This window comes from Urocitellus parryii, chromosome 7, assembly GCF_045843805.1.
Source record: "Urocitellus parryii isolate mUroPar1 chromosome 7, mUroPar1.hap1, whole genome shotgun sequence".
Taxonomy (NCBI): domain Eukaryota; kingdom Metazoa; phylum Chordata; class Mammalia; order Rodentia; family Sciuridae; genus Urocitellus; species Urocitellus parryii.
In genome coordinates, this window is record NC_135537.1 from 134,345,118 (window position 1) to 134,366,922 (window position 21,805).

Sequence of the window (21,805 nt, forward strand, 5' to 3'; positions counted from 1 at the left end):
CGGGACCCTAGAACCGTCATTATGTTAAATTCCCTCTTAAGCTCCTTTCTCCCAGTCTTTCACATGCCTACGTAAAGACCAACAAAGTCCCTTTCACAATCCCTTTCCCCAACCTCTCACAGGCAAGCATCTCCAGCGAGTGTCCTGTTAAGGGCGTGGAATACGACAGAGCCCAGACAGCGCCTGGTAAGCTCCTAGTTTCGAAAGCACCCAGTGAAGAGATAAGGCTCTCCCGCGGTGCTCAGCTGGCTACCCGCTCTACTTCTCACTCACGCCTCTTTCCTACGCTCAACTCCTCCCTTTGCCGCGCCCCCGCCAGTTCTCGCGAGACTTCTTGCCTCCGTTCCTCACGCACTTCTCGCGAGACTGCAGGCAGGGCCGGGCCCGACATGGCGGAAGGTAGGGGTTTTGTGGAGCCTCACGGGAAGGCGCGGAACTGGTGGGACGGTGCTCGCCGGGCGGGGCAGCTCTGGGAGGGGATGGCCGGGCGGGATCTGTGGGGCACCGCGGTCTTGCGTGCCTTCCTTTCCAGCCTCTCCTGGGCTTCTCTGGCCGGGATCCTGAGCACTGTTCCTATGGCAACGCCCCTCCCGCCGTCTGACCCTGCGGGACCGTGGCGGGCTGCAGAGCCAGGTTGGGATGACGGGTGTGAGGACTGGAGGCAGCCGCCGGGATCCCGAAGGCCCGTAGGGGAGGCTCCTTGCATTGCTTGCGGTGTCGGTACGGCGGGGGAAGTGACCCTTTTCTCAGGAAATCGAAACTGCTGTCCTGGCACGTCTTGCATCCGGAAGGGTTGCATCCCTCTCCAGCGCAAGGGCTTGGAACTCTTCTTGTGATGAGGAGTGGGCGGGGAGGGGCAGTCAGGGCTGCAACTGGCCCACGCTCCAAAAGGGCGCGCCCTGTCTCTGTGGGCTTGGAAGCAGGCGCGGCGTGTGGTTCGATTAAGATTATTTTCCCGGGCTTACAGATGGGGACACAGGGGCGGGGTTTGCTTGGTAAGGGAATTGACCAAGGTCACAGGGCTCCAAGAAGTGTGCTAAAGCCAGACCTGGATTCCTTTGCTTTCAGTCCAGTTACTCTTTTCTTGCTTTCTGTTTATGACATTGCAGATAAAGGCAGTCTCAGATTCTGCCTCCCTAATGTAGATCTTTCATTGTTGAAGTCTTATTGTGCGGGTTCGGGGAGGGAGGGCCTAGTGATGGGGATTTACCTGCCAGGGGCCATACAGCTACACGGTTGGATCTGGCCCGTGTGCTTTTCCTATCTAGTCATTATTGGAGAAAAAGTCTCCTTGTTTGACTTAACATTTATTGTATGACTGCCAGTGTGCTGGGTCAAGACCTGCCCTGTTGATTTTGAGCTAAGCTTTAAATGAACCCATCATTTCTTGGATCTTAGATGTGGGGTAGCACATGACAATTTGTGGGTTTTTCTTATTTGGATTAGATTTAAGAGTAACCTTGTGAGGGAAGCTGATAAGTGTATTATTGGCTCTTCATGGATAAAGGAATTGAGGCCAAAGTTAAGGAGGTAGCTGGGCCTGGGCCCAGTTTTTTTTTTTTTTTTAACAGTTTTCAGGTGTACACAGTATCTTTATTTTAATTTAATTTTATTTTATGTGGTGCTGAGGATCGAACCCAGTGCCTCACGTGTGCTAGCCGAGTGCTGTACCTCTGAGCCACAACCCCAACACAGGACCCAGTTTTTATCTTTGATTTTGCTATCACATTAGACCCTCTGGAGGGGGAACTTCAGGTGAATTCAGTCTGAAAGCAGAGGGACAGAAAGAAAACCAAGGCATTTCGTGAAGCTAGGTTTTGGGAAATTCATAGAATGTTGTTTTACCTGAGGCAGACAGCAAAGTGGAACTTGTTGCTCAGAATAGTAAAGTGGGATACTAAAGTTCAGTATGGCATTATGTGAGGTTTAGTTTAGTGCTTTTATAGTAGGAAGGGCAGTTAGTTAACTGTTTTGGGAATACTTTTTTTTGGAGAGGGTTCCAGAGATTGAACTCAGGGGCTCTGGACCACTGAGCCATATCCCAGCCCTGTTTTGTATTTTATTTAGAGACAGGTTTCACTGAGTTGCTTAGTACCTCCCCATTGTTGAGGCTGGCTTTGGACTTGAGATCCTCCTGCCTCAGCCTCCCACACTGCTGGAGGCTGCGCCCTGCTTGTTTTGGGAATTCTTTGATAAGGAAAAATTGAGGAAGGCATTCTGAGCCAGTCAGCTCATTAATTGAAGGTGCTTGCTATGCAAAGAGAGGCAAGATTAGTTAGGAAATGTATGTAGGGTGTTGCTTATTTAACTTGCTGTTCTTGTATGTGCCCAACATGCCTTTACTTCTGTTTTGTCCTTGCAATCTCTTTGGCCTGGGAGAGTCTTCCTTCATTTCTTCACATAGCTGACCAACTTTTATTCACTCAGGTATCTGTTTAGTTGTCATCTCATTAGAGAGCTCCCCTCATTGGAATATAAACTCTATCAGGGCAGAAACTTTTCCTGTTTCCTGCTCTATTTTCAAATGTAGAAGCATACCTGTAGTTGAAAGCATATATGATTTTTTTTTGAGCATCATTTATTGATTATCAAGAGAGTTGTCTAGGAATTGGGGTTGTAGTTCAGTGGTTTAGCATGTGCTTTGCATGTGCTTGGTTCCATCCCTCTGGGCTATAAAATGAAAAGACTAGAAAAGAATGTTGCCTGAGTATATCCTTGGTCTTTTTATCAAGTAAGCTGATTGGCTTAACTTTTATTGTGCTCCTCTGAAAAACTTCAGTCTTCTAGGAGTTTTGTAACCTAGTTTTCATCCAGCCCATTTTAGTCTTAGCAATCAAAGTGTAGTGCTTAAGAGTTCAGACTCTACTTGGATGTAGGTTTGAATCTTAGATGAACTAAGCTGTGGTGATAGGCAAGCCAATTAATTGTTCTCAGTCTCAGTTTTCTTGACTTGAGGATAATCATAGGTAGCTGTGAGGATCAAAGGAAATAGTGCATGATATAAAGAACACTTTTGGCACAGTGCCTTATGTTTGACCCTGGCATGCGTCTTTCTCTTAGTCTCCTCTTAAATGCTGTCTGCTTCTTTGCCTCAGTAAAATAAAAATGAAAATTGGAGGAAAGAAAAAGTAATAATTGAAAAAAATTTTATTAAATAGTAAGTTGATCCTGGACTTTTATTAATGGAATTTGATGGCAGTTCGAGTTCCAAGATGAAGCATTCCTTATTCTGGGCATTAACTGGCCAGTATGGTAACCATTAGCTATGTTGTTATAGTTTGAATCTAAAAATGTCCCCAAAAGAGCTCATGTGTTAGGTAATGTAACAGTGTTCAGAGGTGAAATGATTGGATAATGTGAACTGTAACCTCATCAGTGGATTAATCCATTTGATGGATTAATAATTCAAATGGACTACTGGGTGGAAACTGTAGGCAGGTGAGGTGTGGCTGGAGGAAGCAGGTCACTGGAGGCATGGCTTAGACTATATCTGTTCCTGGTCTGTTCCTCCCTCCTACTTTCTTTATCTCACTCTCTTTCTCTCTTTCTGTTTCTTCTCCTCTCCTATCCTTCCTGGTTGTCATGAACTGAGCAACTTTCTTCTTCCAGAACCCTTCCGCCATAATGTTCTACCTCACCTCAGGGCCTAGAGCAATGAAGTTGGCCAGCCAGGGACTGATACTTCTGAAACTGAGCTCAAGATAGACTTTTCCTTCTCTAAGTTGTTCTTGTCCCATGTTTTTGTCACAGCGATGAAAAGCTGACTACCACACACACACACACATATCCTGAATTTAAAATTAAACATTTATTTCCTAGTTGTACTAGTCTCCTTTCAAGTGTTCAACAGCCATGTGGGTAGTGGCTTCCTAACTGGACAGTGCAGATTAGTAGAAACTTGCATCATTATACAAAGTGCTGTTAGCACTGTTCCAGAAAACTATTCATCAGTATGGCTGGTAAAAATGGGGAGAGAAGAAACTTTGCTCTATTTCCATTTTTGAAATTTATATATTCATTTATGTTTTCACTCATTCAACAAATATCCCAGGCCATTGATAATTACATATAGTCTATAGACCTCTCAAGAACTGTTTCTTTTATATCATTCCCTTCTTTTCTCCACCTTTCCATTCTTTCACTTCTGTTACAAGGTGTGGCTGTTAGCTTTCTTCTTGGGAATATTTTCATAAAGAAACAAAGTTTATGTGTTTACTGCAGTGACTGTGGATGTGTCAGAATAAAGCTACTGAATCATGCTGAGATATGCAGAGTAGTCTGTAGGTAATTTGAGACATTATCATTGTTTACATGCATAAAATGAGAAATTGCTGTGCCCTGACTCTCCTGTTGAATCTGAGTAGACCACAGAACCTACTGTGGTATTCATTGAACTCTACCTAGTAAGGTGCTGTAAGGAGGAGAATGAGATAAGCAGGCAGTGAGGTGGAGAAGGCTGCAATACAGTAGTTAAAAAAGAATAACCCGACCTAAAGTGTACTTAAAGGGAACTCCAAAGTCTGTTTTTTTTTTTTTTTTTTTAATGTATGAGAAACTGTATCGTAAGGTGAAAAATGCCCAGAAGTTACTTTGAAAACTCAGAATAGGAAGTGACTTAAAGTGTATTTTGGTTGGTCTGTGTTTCAGGAGATAGTATTTAATCTGGACTTTGAAAAATAGTCCTTTTAGAGGGGTTGGGGCTATAGGTTAATGATGAAATACTTACCTAGTATGCCAAGGACCTGAGTTCAATCCCCAGTACTGATTAAGAGAAAAGAAAAGAAAAGGAACAATAGTTCTCTTTGACATGGGAACATGAGAGTGGGCAAGGGTCAATACTCAGTGGGAGTAGCAGTGGAATATGAGGTTAGAAAACTATATTAAGGGCCAGACTATGATGGACCTAGGTTGAGTATTTGGGTTTTAATCTGTGGGTCAGAGGGTGATACTACTGGTAGATATCAACCAATGTAGTGACAACTAGAATTTTCTGAGGCATGTTTAAATGGCTACAATATATAGGATGTGTTAGGTAACGTAACAGTGTTACATTATAGGATAGTTTGGTAGGAAGGGAAGCTTGAGAGGCAACTATAGCAATTGATGATGAGTCATTTGGTAAGAGGCATTGGGGCTGGTAAAAACTGATAAGAGAAAGAGACTATAGGAGACATAAAAGGACTTTTTGAAGGACATTTGAAACCTGCTTGAATGTTGGCAGGAAAGAGTTTTTAAAGATGTCTTAAGGGTTCGAGGTCTGGATGACTCAGATAATGGTAGGACTGGTAATAGGAAGAGGAAGAACAGATTTGAGAACAAATATCTTTATTATTATTATTATTATTGTAGTTGGACACAACTACAATAATATATTTATTTATTTATTTATTTTTATGCAGTGCTTAGGATTGGACCCAGTGCCTCGCATATGCTAGGTGAGTGCTCTACTGTAGAGCCACAACCCCAGCCCAGAGAACAAATATCTTTACCTTATTTTTGCACACAATTCTGGACCAATATACCTGTAGGAGGTGATGTCTAGTAGGTGATTGGAAGTGTTTTCAGGCTAATATGAATTTAAGGTGGGAATGAGCTAATTAGATCATATGCATTGAGCATCTTTTGTGAAACTAGACTTACTAGTGTTGTTCAGTGTGAGGTTTTGGAAGGTGTATAAGTCATGGTACTAACTTTAACATACAGGCAGACAAGACAGTTGAATTACATTCAGGAAAAATGTATTTTATTCTTTGTGCAATCTACTATGTTTGGGATGACAAAATGACCAAGTAGCAGTCTTGACTTTAATGGAAATTCCAGAACAGAAGGGAAGGAAAAATTTCTCAAATAAGTATGCATATTGTGCTTTGTAGTTACTGAGTTTTTTCTCTGTTGATGATTAATGGTACTCCCATCAGCCAGGCTTTCAAGCCAATAACCTGGAAGTCATCCCTGACTTTTCCCACCTCTGCAGTCATGGCCAAATCTTGTGGTTTCTGTACAGCTCTCACATTTGTTCTTTCATCTTCACTGTTATTCCATTAATTCAGACAAGTGGTTCTTAGCCTGGAAAACCTTGCACATTAGAATCACCTAGGGAGTTTTGAAAAACCCAGATTTATGCATCTCTCAGTTTCAGAGAAGATCAACATATTCCACAAAACATTTTTTTTCAAACAATCAATATTGAATAAAAATATGGTTTTACTGAATTAGTTTTTAAAAAATAACTGACAGTTCATATAGTGCCATCTTTCCTCCCAAGAAATCCTCAGTAGTAACTTTTATCTGTGACTAGAATAAAAAAATTTTTAAAAATATTTATTTTTTTAGTTGTAGCTGGACACAATGCCTTCTATTTATTTATTTATTTATTTTTTATGTGGTGCTGAGGATTGAACCCAAGGCCTCACACGTGCTAGATGAGCGCTCTACTGCTGAGTACAACCCCAGCCTTGGAATAAAAAAATTTAAAAGCAAACTTTGATTAAACAATGGGTTTTGGACTTTGTCAAAGCATCCACATTAATGACAATTATAATTGCTTGATTTTTTAAAGGGTAGAATACCAAAATATGAATTCTCTATTAGTGCTATCCCATCTTTTTTTTTTTTTTTTTTTTTAACTGAGTAATGAACCTTGGGATGCTTTACCATTGAACTACATCCCCAGCCCTATTTTAAAGAAAAAAAAAATTTTTTTTTTTAGTTGTAGTTGGACACAATACCTTTGTTTTTATTTATTTATTTTTATATGGTGCTGAGGATTGAACCCAGGGCCTCATATGTGCTAGGCAAGCGCTCTACCCCTGAGCCACAACCCCAGCGCCCACCCCCCCAGCCCTAATTTTTATTTACTCGTTTCAATTTTTGAGTCAGGATCTCAGTAAGTTCCCCAGGCTGGCCTTGAACTCGCCATCCTCCTGCTTCAGTTTCCCCTTCTGGGATTATAGGCATGTGCCATCAAGCTTAGCAGCACCAGCATACTTTTAATTCTGTTTGAACTTTTTTTTTTTTTTTTTTAATTAAGGGAGGATTTAGAGTGGCTAGAGTACTATGACCCTTCCTATCCCTTGCACTGTCTTCTAGATGGTATTACTATCTACTTTCTTCTTCCCTTCCTCTTTTCATTAAGGTGTAGTGCAAGTTTACATTCTTAGTAAATATATCATTTGTTTTCTTAGTCTCTATTGAACAGATTTTCTATATTTATCAATCCTGACTAATGACTATTCAGTTATTACATTGAAAGAAAAATTCCATCTGCACCCTCACAGGTTTAGAAAAGTAGTAGTGGTAGCAATTCACTAGTAAGGAACTTTTCTATTCTGATGTAGACAAGAAAGATAATATGTTCTGGGAAGGCGGTATTTTAATGAAATACCATATATGGAAGATCCTAATGTATTTCTGAAAAAAATTATTCTTGTAATTCTCAAAATGGAATTTTAACATCTTTACAGTAATTTTTCTTTTACCTAATTGATATAATTAACCAGAATGGGAATAAATTAATTCATCATTACAGAATTATGCAAAAAACAAACAAACAAACAAAAATCCCTCTCTAAATCACTGCTAAAATTGTGGCTAGAATATAGGTGTGTAGAGAAAGGAAATGTTAGGGTTTTGTTTTAATCTAAAAAGACTTTTAGCTGGGCTTAGTGGCATGTGCCTATAGTCCCATCTACTCCGGAGCCTGACATAGTAAAATTGATTGTGCCCTTGGGTTCAGGACCAGTCTGGACAATATAGTGAGGCCCTGTGTGAGTAAGCTAGGGCAGTTACTTGTATTCCTACAAAGGGCTGTCACTTTAAAATATTTTCTATTCTACAAATTTTTGGTTTTTAAGGATAGTTATGTTAGTTTCCTATGGCTGCTATAACACATTTCTACAAACTGGTAGCTTAAAACCGTAGAAATATATTATGTCCCTGATTCTGGAGGACATAAATCAGTATTATCAGTCCAAAATCAAGGTGTCACTAGGACCATATTTCTTCTGGAGACCAAGAAACAATGTGTTTCTTGATTCCTCTGGCTTCTGGTAGCTGCTGGCTGTCCTTGGTTTGTGCAACTCCAGTCTTCAGGGCTTCTCTTCAAATCTTTTTGTATGTCTTCATATGACTTTCTCCTTTTATGTGTCAAATCTCCCTCTGCATGTCTTTGTAGGGATACAAGTAATTGCATTTAGAGCCTACTCAGATAATCCAGGATAATCTCCTATTTCAAGATTATTTTTCTTGTGGTGCTTGTGATTGAATCCCAGGCCTGGTGTATGCCAAGCATGTGCTCTACCACCAAACTGCATCCTCCGGCAGCCTCCACCAAACAATATAAGATAATACAGGTTCCAGAAATTATAATGTATATCTCTGATCAGATGGAGTATTTTTAAATTTACCACAATGGGCAGTGTCATATAATTTTACCTATTAAGTTAAAAGATTTCTTAAATGCTGTGTTCAGTTTCTGAGTGCTTGAGGACCGTGCCTCAAAGTTCATGGTACTGCTGATAAGATGAATAATACTGGTTCTGTGCTTTTAACTTCAGGAAACTTACTTTTGTGGGCAGTGGAGAACAGCTTAAGTTGTTTGGTTGAGCTATGTTTTAGGAAGATTAATGATAAATGTGGAATAAAAGCAAAAGGATGAGATTGGTGACTGCCTACAAGTGTGTGAATGATACTAAGGCCTCAAGGAATGTTGGCCTTATGGTGTTCAGATCAGCAAGTCAGAAAAATGTCAACATCCATCCCAGAGGAAGGAGTCTATTTGGTGAAATTCATCAGTTTTAACTGTTGGATGACAAATTTTTATAGTCATGTAATGGCTACGATGATAGAAGATTTCTATCACCCTAAAAAATTTCCTTGAATTAATTTGTAGTCAGTCCCATTATCTGAGCTGGCAACCACTTATCTGCTTTCTGTCCATATAGTTTATCTGTTCTTCAATTTCAAATGGAATCATATTGTATGTTGTCTGTATCTGGTTCCTTTCACTATATTGCTTTTGATACACGTTTTTATGTATCATTAGTTTTGTCAAATATTATTCTGTTGTATGGATATAACACAGTTTGTATCTATTCACCATCAGGACATTTGGGTTATCTTCCATTTTGTTTTGTTTTGGTTGGGGGTGTTGTTACCCAGGATTGAACTCAGGGGCACTCAACCACTGAGCAACATCCCCAGCCCTATTTTGTATTTTATTTAGAGACAGGGTCTCAATAAGTTGCTTAGTGTCTCACCATTGCTGAGGCTGTCTTTGAACTTCCAATCCTCCTGTCTCAGCCTCCTGAGCTGCCTGGGTTAAAGTCATGCTCCACCATACCTTGCTGGAAATCCAGTTGTTGCAGTCCAATTTTCTTTTCTTCATTGAAGTAGCATGGCTCTGATGCCTTTTTTTTTTTTTTTTTTTTTTAAAGAGAGAGTAGAGAGAGAGAGAGAGAGAGAGAGAGAGAGAGAGAGAGAGAGAGAGAGAGAGAATTTTTTTTAATATTTATTTTTTAGTTCTCGGCGGACACAACATCTTTGTTGGTATGTGGTGCTGAGGATCGAACCCGGGCCGCACGCATGCCAGGCATGGCGCGCTACCGCTTGAGCCACATCCCCAGCCCCGGCTCTGATGCCTTTTGAACATTTAATTTTTAGTTTTAGATGGACACAATATCTTTATTTTATTTCAATGTGGTGCTGAGGATCGAACCCAGTGCTTAATACATGCTAGGCGAGCACTCCACCACTGAGCCACAACCCCAGCCCCACTTTGCATTTTTATATAAACTTTAGAATCATCTTTTCTACAAAAACTTCTGGAATTTTTATTGGGATGATATTGAATCTTATCAATTTTGGAAGAATGTCTTAACAATATTGAGCCTTCCAATCCATGAGCATTGTATATTTCTCCACTTATTTAGGTTATCTGTAGTTTCTCAGCAGTGTCATGTTGTTTTTACTCTGCATGTATTGCATATTTCTTGTTAAATATATTCCTAAGTATTTTATACATTTGCTATGCTACTAGGAATGAATCACATTTTGTACATATTAACACAGAGCTTTCAAGTCTGGATAACAAATGAAATGGAAGGAGGAAAAAGAGATTGATTTGAAGAAGATGTTAAGATTGGTTTTGGACTTGTTGAATTTGTTTTTTCAATGAGTCATCCTTATATTAGGAGCTGTTGAAGGGGAGGGAGATTTTGGAAAATTTACATAGTACCAACAGTAGAAAGTATGGGTGTGAATGAGACATTATTTAAGGAAGAAAGTTTAGAAAGTAAGTTCTAGGTCTGAACCTTGAAGGATTGTGTTCTTTTTTTTTTTTTTTTTTTTTTTAAGATAGAGAGGAGAGAGAGAGAGAGAGAGAGAGAATTTTTAATATTTATTTTTTAGTTCTCGGCGGACACAACATCTTTGTATGTGGTGCTGAGGATCGAACCCGGGCCACACGCATGCCAGGCGAGCGCGCTACCGCTTGAGCCACATCCCCAGCCCCGGATTGTGTTCTTTTATTTTTATTGCTTGATTGTGTTCTGAGAACTGAACCAGGGCCTGGTGCATGCTGAGCTATATACCCAGATCTTTAAAAAATTTTCAGTTTTGACATTCCTCCTATCTCAGCCTCCCAAATAGCTGGGATTACAGATATGTGCTACCCTACCCAGCAGGATTTGTGTCCTATTAGAAAGTAGGTATTCACAGTAGGAGACAAAGGATCTCTAAGAAAGGTAGAAAGAAAAGTACAGAGGTAGGAAGCCAAAACAAAGAGTTTCAAGAAGGATAAGCTAATTGAGAACTGGACTGTAGAAAGTTTGAGAAACTTGGAGAATAAATTGGAAAAGGCAGTTGAGTGGGCAGTTTTATCATTGTGATTAAGACTAGTAGAGTAGTATGGGTAGAAACCAAATTTCAGATTAGGGAGGCTAGGAAATAGTGACTCAAGAGAACTCTCTTGAGAAATTGATGGGGAAGAAGAAGATACAGTCTTTTGAAGAAAGAGACTAGGCAGTTTGCAGTGTAACATTGTGGAAGAGAAGTTTGTCCAGGTTGGAAAATCATGAGCCTGCATAGAATGGCACGTAAGTGACCCTGGAGAGGAGCACACCTTGAAGGTGCAAGGGCTGTTCTAGTGGCTTGGGGACTGGTAAGAGGAAGTGGAACAATGTAGGATGCTAGGCGTTTGCTTCCTTTTTGTTTGGTCTATCATTTTGATACATTAATTCTTTAAAAATCACCTAGGATAGAGGTTGGTAAACCATGGCCTCTCAGCCAGATTTGAACTGGGACTTGTTAACTTATTTTTTTGTAGTCTCAAGCCAAGAATGAATGAATGAATGAATGAATGAATATATTCATATATACATATATAAAATATATATAACATTGCATCTTACAATGTCATAATTATGTATTTTTATAACATATACATACTAAGTATTATATATTTAAACCATATTTTAAGTGGTTGAAGAAAAATATGTGAAAAGTAACACAATTTAATTTTTAGTGTCTATAAATGAGGTTTTTTAGAGAACACAGTCACATATTCATTTGTGATTTTGTGTTACAATAGCAGAGTTGAGTAGTGCCACTGAGACTGTACACACAGAGCATTAAATATTTACTGTCTGGCCCTTTACAGAAAAGTTTGGCAGCTCCTAACTTAAAAAGAATATTATAGCTGGATGCAATGGCTCACACCTGTGGTCCCAGCAGCTCGGGAGGCTGAGGCAGGAGGATCATAAGTTCAAAGCCAGCCTTAGCAAAAGCAAGACACTAAGCAGCTCAGACTCTGTCTCTAAATAAAATATAAAATAGAGCTGGGAATATGGCTCAGTGGATGAATGCCCCAGAATTAAGTTCCCAGTACTAAAAGAATGAATATTATAAGCATAATTGTTGCTCCATTTCCTAACTATCCCATGTAATTTCCCAAGACATGATTAACTTTTGTTTTCACTAGACATTGGGTTCTGTTGTAGCCCAATTCTATTCATAGTGAATGCACACTTTTTTGTCTTAAGCATCTTTGATTATATCAAGACTCATAAAGTATCAGAAAGGATGCTTATTAAAATTCCTGGCCCCAGTCTGCACTGGAAAGAACAAATAGGTATTTTGGTGAAAGAAACATGATAAAATTGTAAAGGAAGTTGCTTCAGTGATAGCCTGGAGCTCTTCTGGTGAAATTGTAGGCTTTATCTATTATTTAAGTTTGTAGGCTTATTTTTCAAAAGGAAAGTTGGAAGGAAGAAGAAACCCCAGGTGAAAATTAGCTATGTAGTAGTAGCAGTGACAAACCTTACTAAACCAGATATTGTACTAAGTGATCTCTCTCTTTTTTTTTTTTTTTTTTGAGACTGAGTATTGCTGTGTTGACCAGGCTGGTTTCAAACTTTTGGGCTCAAATGATCCTCCTGCCTTACCTCTTGAGTAGCTGGGATTACTGGTGTGCTGCTGTGCCCAGCTGGGTTGGGGTTCTTAAGGATCAAAATGCTCAATTTGCTTAGAATATAGTGTGATTAAATCAAGCTTAGATGGTTCAGTTTGCTTTATGGAAGAAAAATTTCCTATCCACAGGTACCAGTTACCTGAAAAAACTTGGAAACTACCAGGGGTACCTGTAATTTCAGGAAGTAGAGGAAGAAGGATCACAAGTTCCGGGTCAGCCTGAGTAGCTTAGCAAGACCCGGTCTCAAAATAAAAAAGGATGGGGATATAGTCATAAAATGCCACTGGGTTTAGTTTCCAGTACCCCCCACCCCCTATATTCTCTCTCTCTCTCTCTCTCACACACACACACACACACACACACAAACAAAACAAAACAAAAACAAACAAACAAACCCACTCCAAAATGAAAAATAACAACTTAGAAGCTGTCTCTTTGAAGGTGGGATGTAATTCTTCAGCTCTTAGGTTGAACTAGCCAGATGAGGTATGCCATGGTCTTTCTCTTTCTTTCTTTTTCTTTTTTTTTTTTTTTTGTTTTTATTTTTTATTAGTTGCTCGAGACAATACAATGATCTTGACATATCATACATTTGATTCAATGTGGTATGAATTTTCATTTTTCCACATGTATTTTCTTTTCTTTCTTTTTTTTTTTTTTTTTTTTTTGGTACTGGGGTGTGAATCCGGGGGCACTCGACCACTGAGCCACATCCCCAGCCCTATTTTGTATTTTATTTACAGACCAGGTCTCACTGAGTTACTTAGCACCTCACTCTTGCTGAGGCTGGCTTTGAACTCAAAATTCTCCTGCCTTAGTCTCCAAAGGTGCTGGGATTACAGGCATGCCCCACAGCGTGAGGCTGGTCCTCCTTTTTAGTTGACTTTTGTGAGGCCTGTGAGTGGCGGGGTTTTGGTAGTGAGTTCTTGGAAGACTAGGATGTGCTTGGATTTACTGTTGTTGCTGTTGTTACTATTATTATTATTTTGGGTACTAGAAATTGAACCCAGGGTACTTTATCACTGAGTGACATCCCCAGCCCTTTTTATTTTTTATTTTGAGACAGGGTCTTGTTAAGTTACTTGCACTTGCAAGTCTCCTGCCTCAGCTTCCCAAGTCCCTGGAATTATAGGCCTGCACCACAATGTCTGGCCAGTGCTTATAATTATTTGTATTTCTCAGAAAGAATGTATAGCATTTATGTATTAATGTCTGCTTGACAAAACCTGTTGTTGACTCATGTTAGTTTACAAGGAGGATCTGACCCAGAAAGTAAAAAACTTTAGTATTGTTCTTACATTTTGTGGGCCCACTATGTTACAAACACTTATGAGCTTTTAAAAAATCCTTTGAAGAAAAACTCTTGGTTATTTTCTTTGCTTTAGCTTAAGCCAGATGGGTCTTTTCACACTGTAAATGTAACCCTTGTCAGAAAGCTTTTAAATTTTACTGAATTGGCTTAATTGTCCATCTTCACTATTACCCAGTAACTTGGTAAAAACAGATGCTGAGGTGGTTGTTTTTACCTTGACAGTGGTACTTCATAGGTGCTTCATTTTTGATGTATGACTAGATTATATACCTGTTTTCTTCTTCTTTTTTTTTTAAAGACAGGGAGAGAGAGAGAGAGAGAATTTTAATATTTATTTTTTTTTAGTTTTCGGCGACACAACATCTTTGTTTGTGTGTGGTGCTGAGGATCGAACCCGGGCCTCACGCATGCCAGGCGAGCGTGCTACCGCTTGAGCCACATCCCCAGCCCTATACCTGTCTTCTTAAGAATTAAAACTCTGGACAAATCAATGAATGAAAGGAAACAAAAAACAACAACAACAAAAAAAAACAAAAACAAAAACCAAGAAAATGAAACAACAAACAAAAATGTTAGTTGGGATTCTGTCTAAATGGTGATATTCCCAGGACAGTCTGTGTGACTTGACAAAAAGTAAATTTTGCCTTCTCTTTCTACCTACCCCTCAGTCTTGCACACTCATTCACTCTTTTTGCTTGTTTCTTCCTTATTTACCTCTAAGTGATAATGCTTATATTGCTATTTCTAGATTGATCAACTATATAGATGTTATCATACTTTTTATTATGGTTGTCTGGGAGTTGCCTCTTAGAGGGTTTGTTTGTTTGTTTGTTTGTTTGTTTTGGTAGTACTGGAGATTGAATCCTGGGGTGCTCTACCATTAACATCCCCCAGCCCATTTTATTTTTAAATTTGAGAAAGAGTTTCACTAAGTTGTTGAGGTGGAACTTGATCTTGTGATCCTCCTTCCTCAACTTCCCCAGTCACCACTCCTCCTGGCTTGAGAAGATTTTTTAAAGAGCAGCCTGACTTGTACCTCTTCCAAGTGGATAAAGGTGATTATTTTTAAAGCATGTTGGGCTTTACACCTTTTGGTTCTGTAATTGCCAATTCAGACTTCCTATGAGGTGATGCAGTTATTTAAAGTAGCTCATTCATTATTTAGTAGTTCTTTTCATTTGTTTTTACTTTTGTTCATGACTTCATATTTCATATTAATGTCCTATTAATTTTCCTTTTTAAGTTTTTGTAGATGGATACAATATTTTTATTTATTTACCTTTATGTGGTGCTGGCAGGTGGGGTCTGCACAAGCTGCAAGCCTCTGCAGCTGAGAAATATTGCAGGTCTTAATGACAGGCCATGCATGCCCTTTAATGTTGCAGCAAACCCCTGCAGCTCACCTTTAATTTCTACTTTCTGGGTTTTTGTTTCGTTAATTTGAAGAATGAACTCCACAGACGGATGAGTGAGTGTAAGAGTAGGATTTACCAAAGAATAGAAACAGGAATTGAACTCCTGCAGTGTAAGAGGGGTCCCAATACCAGGTTTTCGCCTTCTGCTTGTGCTACTCTAGGGATTTATATAGCACTTGATTCATTGCTAGTGGTCCAAATTTATGCTAATTAGGGTTTGGAATTGTACTAATTCTATTGGTCAATTTTTTAGTCCCAACTTTCATTCATATCTGCCCCACTTCTTTTTTTTCATCAGGGAGCGGGAGGTTGACCATTGATTGCACATGCTTAGTGGGGTGTCTGGAGCTCTTTGTAGCTCTGCCTGTGGTGCACTTCTGAGCAGGCACCCAGACTCTGCAGGCTGGCTGCCTTGGAGTGACAGGGTCAGCTTTCTCTAGCTCACCTCAAGGCTGGCCTACTGTGCCTAATGGCTGCCACTCTATTGCTATATCCTTCTTGGCAGGGACCAGTAGGCCAGCTGTGGGGTTTGGCAGCTAGGGAGGCATGTCAGTGTCATTTTAAATACTACTACTTTCCTTCAGCCAAAGTTTTTTTTTTTTTTCCCCAGTGCTGGGGTTGGAAGCCAGGGCTTCATGCATGCCAGGCAACACTGAGCCAACATCGCCTTTAGCGAGCATTTTTCAAGCAGTGTTTTGTTTGCTTGTTCTCATGGTGCTGGGAATTGAACCTAGGGCCTCATGCTTGCTAGGCAAGGATTCTACCATTTTGCTACATCCCCAGTCCAAAGCAATGTTTATTTTAAATATTAGTAGACCAGTTGTGGTGTACACTTATAATCCCTGCTGTGTAGGAAACCCCAAGTTCAAGGTTAGCTTCAGCAACTTTGAGACCCTGTTTATAAATGAATCCTAAAAGGGCTGGAGGTACTTCAATGGTAGTGTTCCCCTGAGTTCAACCTCCAGGTGTTTTTTTCCCCCCCTTAAGTAGGCCAAATATTTTGAAAAACGTTTGTTATAGGAAATTTCTGTTTATATGTAATTCATGAGCACACTGATCAGTTTAGTAGCTAAAAGCAGAATTCCAAGGATATTGTTTTATACCTGAGACTTAGCATCCAATTTTTGATGTCATTGTTGTTACCAGGAAATTAACCCAATGGTGCATAACCACTGAGCCACATCTCCAGCCCTTTTTACTTTTTGAGACAGGATCTCACTAAGTGCTTAGGGTCTGCCTAAATTGCTGAGGCTGGCTTTGAATTTGAAATCCTCCTGCCTCAGCCTCTAGAGAGCTACTGGGATTACAAGTGTGTGCCACTGCACCTGGCTTGACATCCAGGTTTTTTTTTTGTTTTTGTTTTTATTTTTTAACTCCAGGCATTTATTTAATGTAGACCTCTTTAAAAAATTTCCTATTACATGTATGAAGAAGATACTTTATTTTATTTAAATAAATTTCTCTTGAAAGGCTTTTTCTAATTAGGAAAGTAGGATGTATTTGTTATAGAACACTTGAAATATACAGAAAATGTAAAGAATAAAAATCCCTCCTCCTCAGAAGACCTACTGATATTTTGTGGTATCTGTCTTTTAACTCTTCATAAGTGAGTATTTATATAAAACTGGAATTATAATTTTACAGGCTGCTTTTTAATCTTTTTAATTTTTAAAATTTTACTATTATTACATCTAAATTTGATATTACATACGTCTTTGAAAATGGTAAATGGTTGCAGAATAACTATAAACTCATCTGCCACTTTTGATTTGACCATTTGTCGGTGAGTGTGTATGTCTGTATGCTACAGGGGAGTGAATCCAGGGCCTTGTGCATGCTAGTATAGAGCTCTGCCACTGAGCTACTTCTCCATCGCTTTTTGTATTTTGAGACAAGTCTCACTGAATTGCCCAAGCTGGCCTTGAACTTGTGATCTCCCTGTCTCAGCCTCCCAAATAGCTGGGATTATAGGCATGTAGTACCAGCTTTCTGTAGGTTTTGAGCCATTTTTTTCTTGTTTTCACATTTATAAAGAATCAGCTATTGAGTGGCAGGTGGGAGAGGGTTGATGTTGATGAAAGGAAAAGAATTCTCTTTTCATGGATTTTATTTGTTCAATTTTATTAATTAGATACTTAGTGAGCACTTGTGTGTTAGGCTCTGTGTTAGATTCTGAGACTCAGAGTGAATCCTTTCACCTTGAAGGAGGTCTGATAATGATAACTGAGAACCTGAATTAAAGTTATAGTAGAAATGGGAATACAGAAGACAGGAAGCATTCTCTGTGATGTGTAGGTAGGAAAGTCAGTAGTTTTTTGCTGAGCGAGTGTTGGATGTGACTGAGTAGGAGACATCTAAGTCTATTCCCACATAACATTTTTGGACATTAGTGTAATTTATTAGTATGGGGCCATGGAGAGAAGTACAAATTTGCTTCAAGTTTTGTTTTGAGCAAAACAAATTAGAGGTGTCTGTGGAGCACTAGAATGTTGGACATTTAGATAGATGAATCAGAAGTGTGATTTGAACTAGAGAGATGGATCTCTGGATTACTGGTACCTAGATTGTGGTATCAGCATAGACTAGAGATCTTGTTGAACTTCCCTTGGGGGAGAATGTATATTTGAGAAGAGGTCTAAGGAGTGTCCATATAGTCATGTGTGGAGGTTATAAGGACATATTTGAAAGAGAGAACCAGAATTGGAGAAAGGATGGCATTGTATTTACTGAAATAAGAAGAAAAGAGGTATCCACAACAGTGTCATCTGCTACGTCATAGAGGTTTAAGAGGAGAACCACTGGCAAGAATGTATTGGATTTGTCAAGGTCCTTGGTGAAAGGAGTTTCAAGGGTGGGTGGGGACAGAATGAGGGAATGGCAGGTGAATTACTAGTAAGGTAAATAGTGTGGTAGCTAGAGATGGAAGGGTGGAGGTTGTTCAGACGTGGTATGAAAGAAGGGTTTTGCTTTAATAAGGATATGAACCCATTGATGATGAGAAGCACCCATTGATTGAAAGATCAAAGTTGCTGGATGATGAAGTTGATGATAAGCAAAGATCCTGAGGACAAAGAGAAAGGAATGGGATTTAGAGCTTAGATGGGGGCGGTGCTTTTGCGGAAGAAACTTGGGATAGATGGGAGTATTTGCTAAAATGGTGGGTGTTATTGGCATTAACTCTTGTGTTTTTCAGGACATTGGCTGAGAAGGAGGCAGATTGGATGGGGAAAGGGCATGAGGGTAGTGTCAAGATTTGAAATAACTGTGGTGGGGGAACCAAGGCCCAGAGGATGATTGTAAAATCATTGTGGTTTCATAATTAGGGGTCTTGATTTGTAGAGGTACCAGTTTGCAGTTTCCCAATCCTATGCCCTACCAAAATTCCAAAGCCACTTAAAACAGGAGGGAAACTTCATACTTCCCTAGAGGACCCTTCCCTGACCTCCTAAATTAAATGTCTTTCTAGTCTCTCATCACTGTTTTTGCTTTCTGGCAATCTAAGTCAGAATATAGTTTCATCTTTTATTGTCTTAGTTGTAATAAATGAAAATAACAATCATTTGAGTTATATGTATTTCCCCCAGTAATAAAATTTCAGATAGATCTGATTTTGCTTACTATTGCAGAGTGTCAGGCACCTAGTAGCCACAGGGTAAGTTTTCACTGAATTTTATTGATCAGATACAGTGGTTTTTAACCTTTTTATCTGTCACAACACAACTCTGCAATATGAACATATTTGAACCATTATGTACCGCCTCAGTCCTCACCTGAAGAAGGATGGTGTCAGGTAGTGTAGGGTGGCGGTTGCTAGAATCTCTTAGAATACAAATGCCTGTGCTCATTCATCAGCCCTGTTTCTCAGAAGATTTCTGACCTTGGGCAAATTTATAATTTCCCTGTACCCCCATGTCCTTTTCAGTGAAGTGTTACTGGTGATAGTGCCTACATCATAGGGTTGTCATGAAGATTATATGAGAGAATTCTTGTAAAGCTTTTAGAAGATTATGTGACATGTAAAAGTTATTACTATTAGTGGTTTGAAAAAAATCTCCTAGGTGATTTTGATAGCCTTTTTTTCTTGAGGTGCCTGACTTTACGATAAGGAATTTGCAGGGCAGGGCCTGCAAATTTGTATATGTATGATGATCTTCTTGGCCCAGTGGCCAGCATCTGGAAATAAGACCATTCCTGATCCTGTAGGACTATAATCAAGTAATAGAATTGTCATGTAACTCATCATTTTTTTTCACTTCCCATCTGTGGGATGAAGGCATAGTGAATGCTATCTGCTTTATGCCTGCACTAGTAAACTTGCTTCTTTGTTTCCCTTTCAGAGGAGGTGTCCAAGTTGGAGAAGCACTTGATGCTTCTCCGGCAAGAGTATGTCAAGCTGCAGAAGAAATTGGCAGAGACAGAGAAGAGATGCACTCTTTTGGCTGCACAAGCAAACAAGGAAAACAGCAGTGAGTCCTTTATCAGCCGGTTGCTGACAATAGTGGCAGACCTGTATGAGCAAGAGCAGTACAGGTGAGATCTTGGACACAGAAGTGAGCCCTCTTGCTTTTCTCCTGGGCCACATCACAACATACTGCAACTGTTTATTTTCTTGCCAAAGTTATTTCTCTCTAATAAGAATTATTAGCAAGCCTTTATTCCCTAGGATTTAAGTTCCTTGAAGCAAAGTCTTTTTTTCTCTTTTTTATTGCTTCTGTCTAGCACAAAGTGTGGGAATCGTGGTGATAGCTTTGCTAATTTGAAAAGAAATTAGCTTACATGTCTGGGAATCCGAAGGGGAGAGGTTACTTTCTCTTCAGATGGAGAAAGCCATCCTAGATCTAAGCCATCCTAGGTCTAGTGGGCAATATAGCTTGGCTGTTGAATTGTGGTGCCATACAGCCTGTGTTCGAAGCTCAGCTGGTGCTGGGCATGGTGTCACACACCTGTAATCCCAGCTACTCAGGAGGTTGAGGCAGGAGGACTGCCAGTTTGAGGCCAGCCTTGTCAAAAAAAGAAGATGATGAATCAGAAGAATCCCAGCTGGCCATTTACTAGCTGTGTGATTTCAAGCTATATCACATCTCAAGTTCCTAATCTGTAAGATGGATTTACTACTTACCTAAAGGTCATTGTGAGGCTTTACTTAATAAATACATGTTAAGTACTTAGGGTAGTGCATGGCATATTGTAAGTGCCTAATTGTCAGCTGTTGTTATTAAGTGAATTTTGAGGTAGATGTTAAAGAATAGATGGGATTCAGTAGGTAAAGACATTGATACTATAAGTAAGGGCAGTGACTAAGAAAAGGCTCAGAGAAACAGAGAGTTTAGAGGACAGTTTAGGGTATGTGGTAACCTACGAAGAGAGCAGTAGGAGAGGTGAAAAAGGTAGGATGGATGCTCAGGTGAGGAGTGTGGACATGATCCTTCAGGAAGTACGGTAGAGTGTTTTTGCGTTTGAAGATTTTCATAATGCAAGTGGTATTTAGGAAGATGAACCTGCTCAGGTCATATAAGTGAAACTAGAGAAAAGAGCAGGGAGAGCACTTGTGATGTCGCATGTGGTACAAATCAGAAATAATGGAGGACTAAATTGGGATGGTGGATATGGAAAAAAAAGGTGTGAGTGTGCATAGAAGAAAGGATATTGCTCTAAGGGACATAGATGATTGGACTAGGTAAGAATTGATGATATTTCCAAATAAATTATAATACCTAAAGTAGATCAAAATCTTGAACTACTATTTACCATCTTAATCATTTCTAAAAGGAAGAAAACTCTAATACCTTTCCTCCCCTCCACAAAGAGTAGGTATTTATTATGAGTAAAGGAAAGTTACACAAATTGAATACATGTGTAGCTTCTTGTCAAATATAGTTCATTGTCTTTCCTCCTGCTGTTTTCTATAGACAAATGAAAACTGTTTCCCGCTGGCCTAAGGGAGTCCAACATAAGTCTGTTACTGACATGTCTCTCCCATGCTTAAAGGCTTTTCCCTGTTGGCTCCCATCATTTATCTTCTCAATTACATGTCATTTGACTATATTCATTATGTTGTAGTCTTTCTAGGAGATAATGGGAATGAGAACGGGCAGATTCCACTCTGGTCACTTTTTACTTGCTCAGTTATAGTATGGTTTTATAATGCCAGTGTGTCTCCCTTCAGCTTTTAAAACCTGCCTTTTCCCTAAAGAAGGTTGAATACTTATCTTATTATCTACTATTATCTATAATTGTTTTGATTTTTTTTTTTTTTTTTTTTTGTGGTGCTGGGAATTGAACCTAGGGCTCTGTGCATTCAAGGCAAGCACTCTATAATCTGAGCTATATCCCGCCCTATTATCTATAATTGAGTAAGAGGTGGGGAATGGAACCTTCATAAAGGACTGAGCCCTTGAGAGGGGGATAACTAAAATTGAGAAATCAATTTTTAAAGCAAGTATCTTCTTGCCAAGATAGTAAAAAACTACCTTTGTCTCATAACCTGCATTTTGTTGAAGAACTATTATTTTTATGTGCATTTTGATAACTGCAGTAACTGATATACAGTTTGAAATTTTTTTCTGTTGAGAAATGTGGAAGAAATGGGTACATATCTTTTATTTTTATTTT

The 21,805-nt window shown here is 39.3% G+C and overlaps 1 protein-coding gene across 2 annotated transcripts in view; it reads left to right on the forward strand.

Moving 5' to 3' along the window:
- The first annotated feature begins 384 nt into the window (after positions 1-384).
- The window catches only part of Ankfy1 (ankyrin repeat and FYVE domain containing 1), an 86,834-nt gene continuing 65,413 nt past the window's right edge, over positions 385-21,805 (forward strand). For both annotated transcript variants that reach the window (XM_026393912.2, XM_026393913.2), the window contains exons 1-2: positions 385-399; positions 19,531-19,723. In XM_026393912.2, coding sequence (XP_026249697.1) covers positions 390-399; positions 19,531-19,723 — 203 coding nt within the window. In that variant the 5' untranslated portion in view covers positions 385-389. The remainder of the gene's footprint in view (positions 400-19,530; positions 19,724-21,805) is intronic.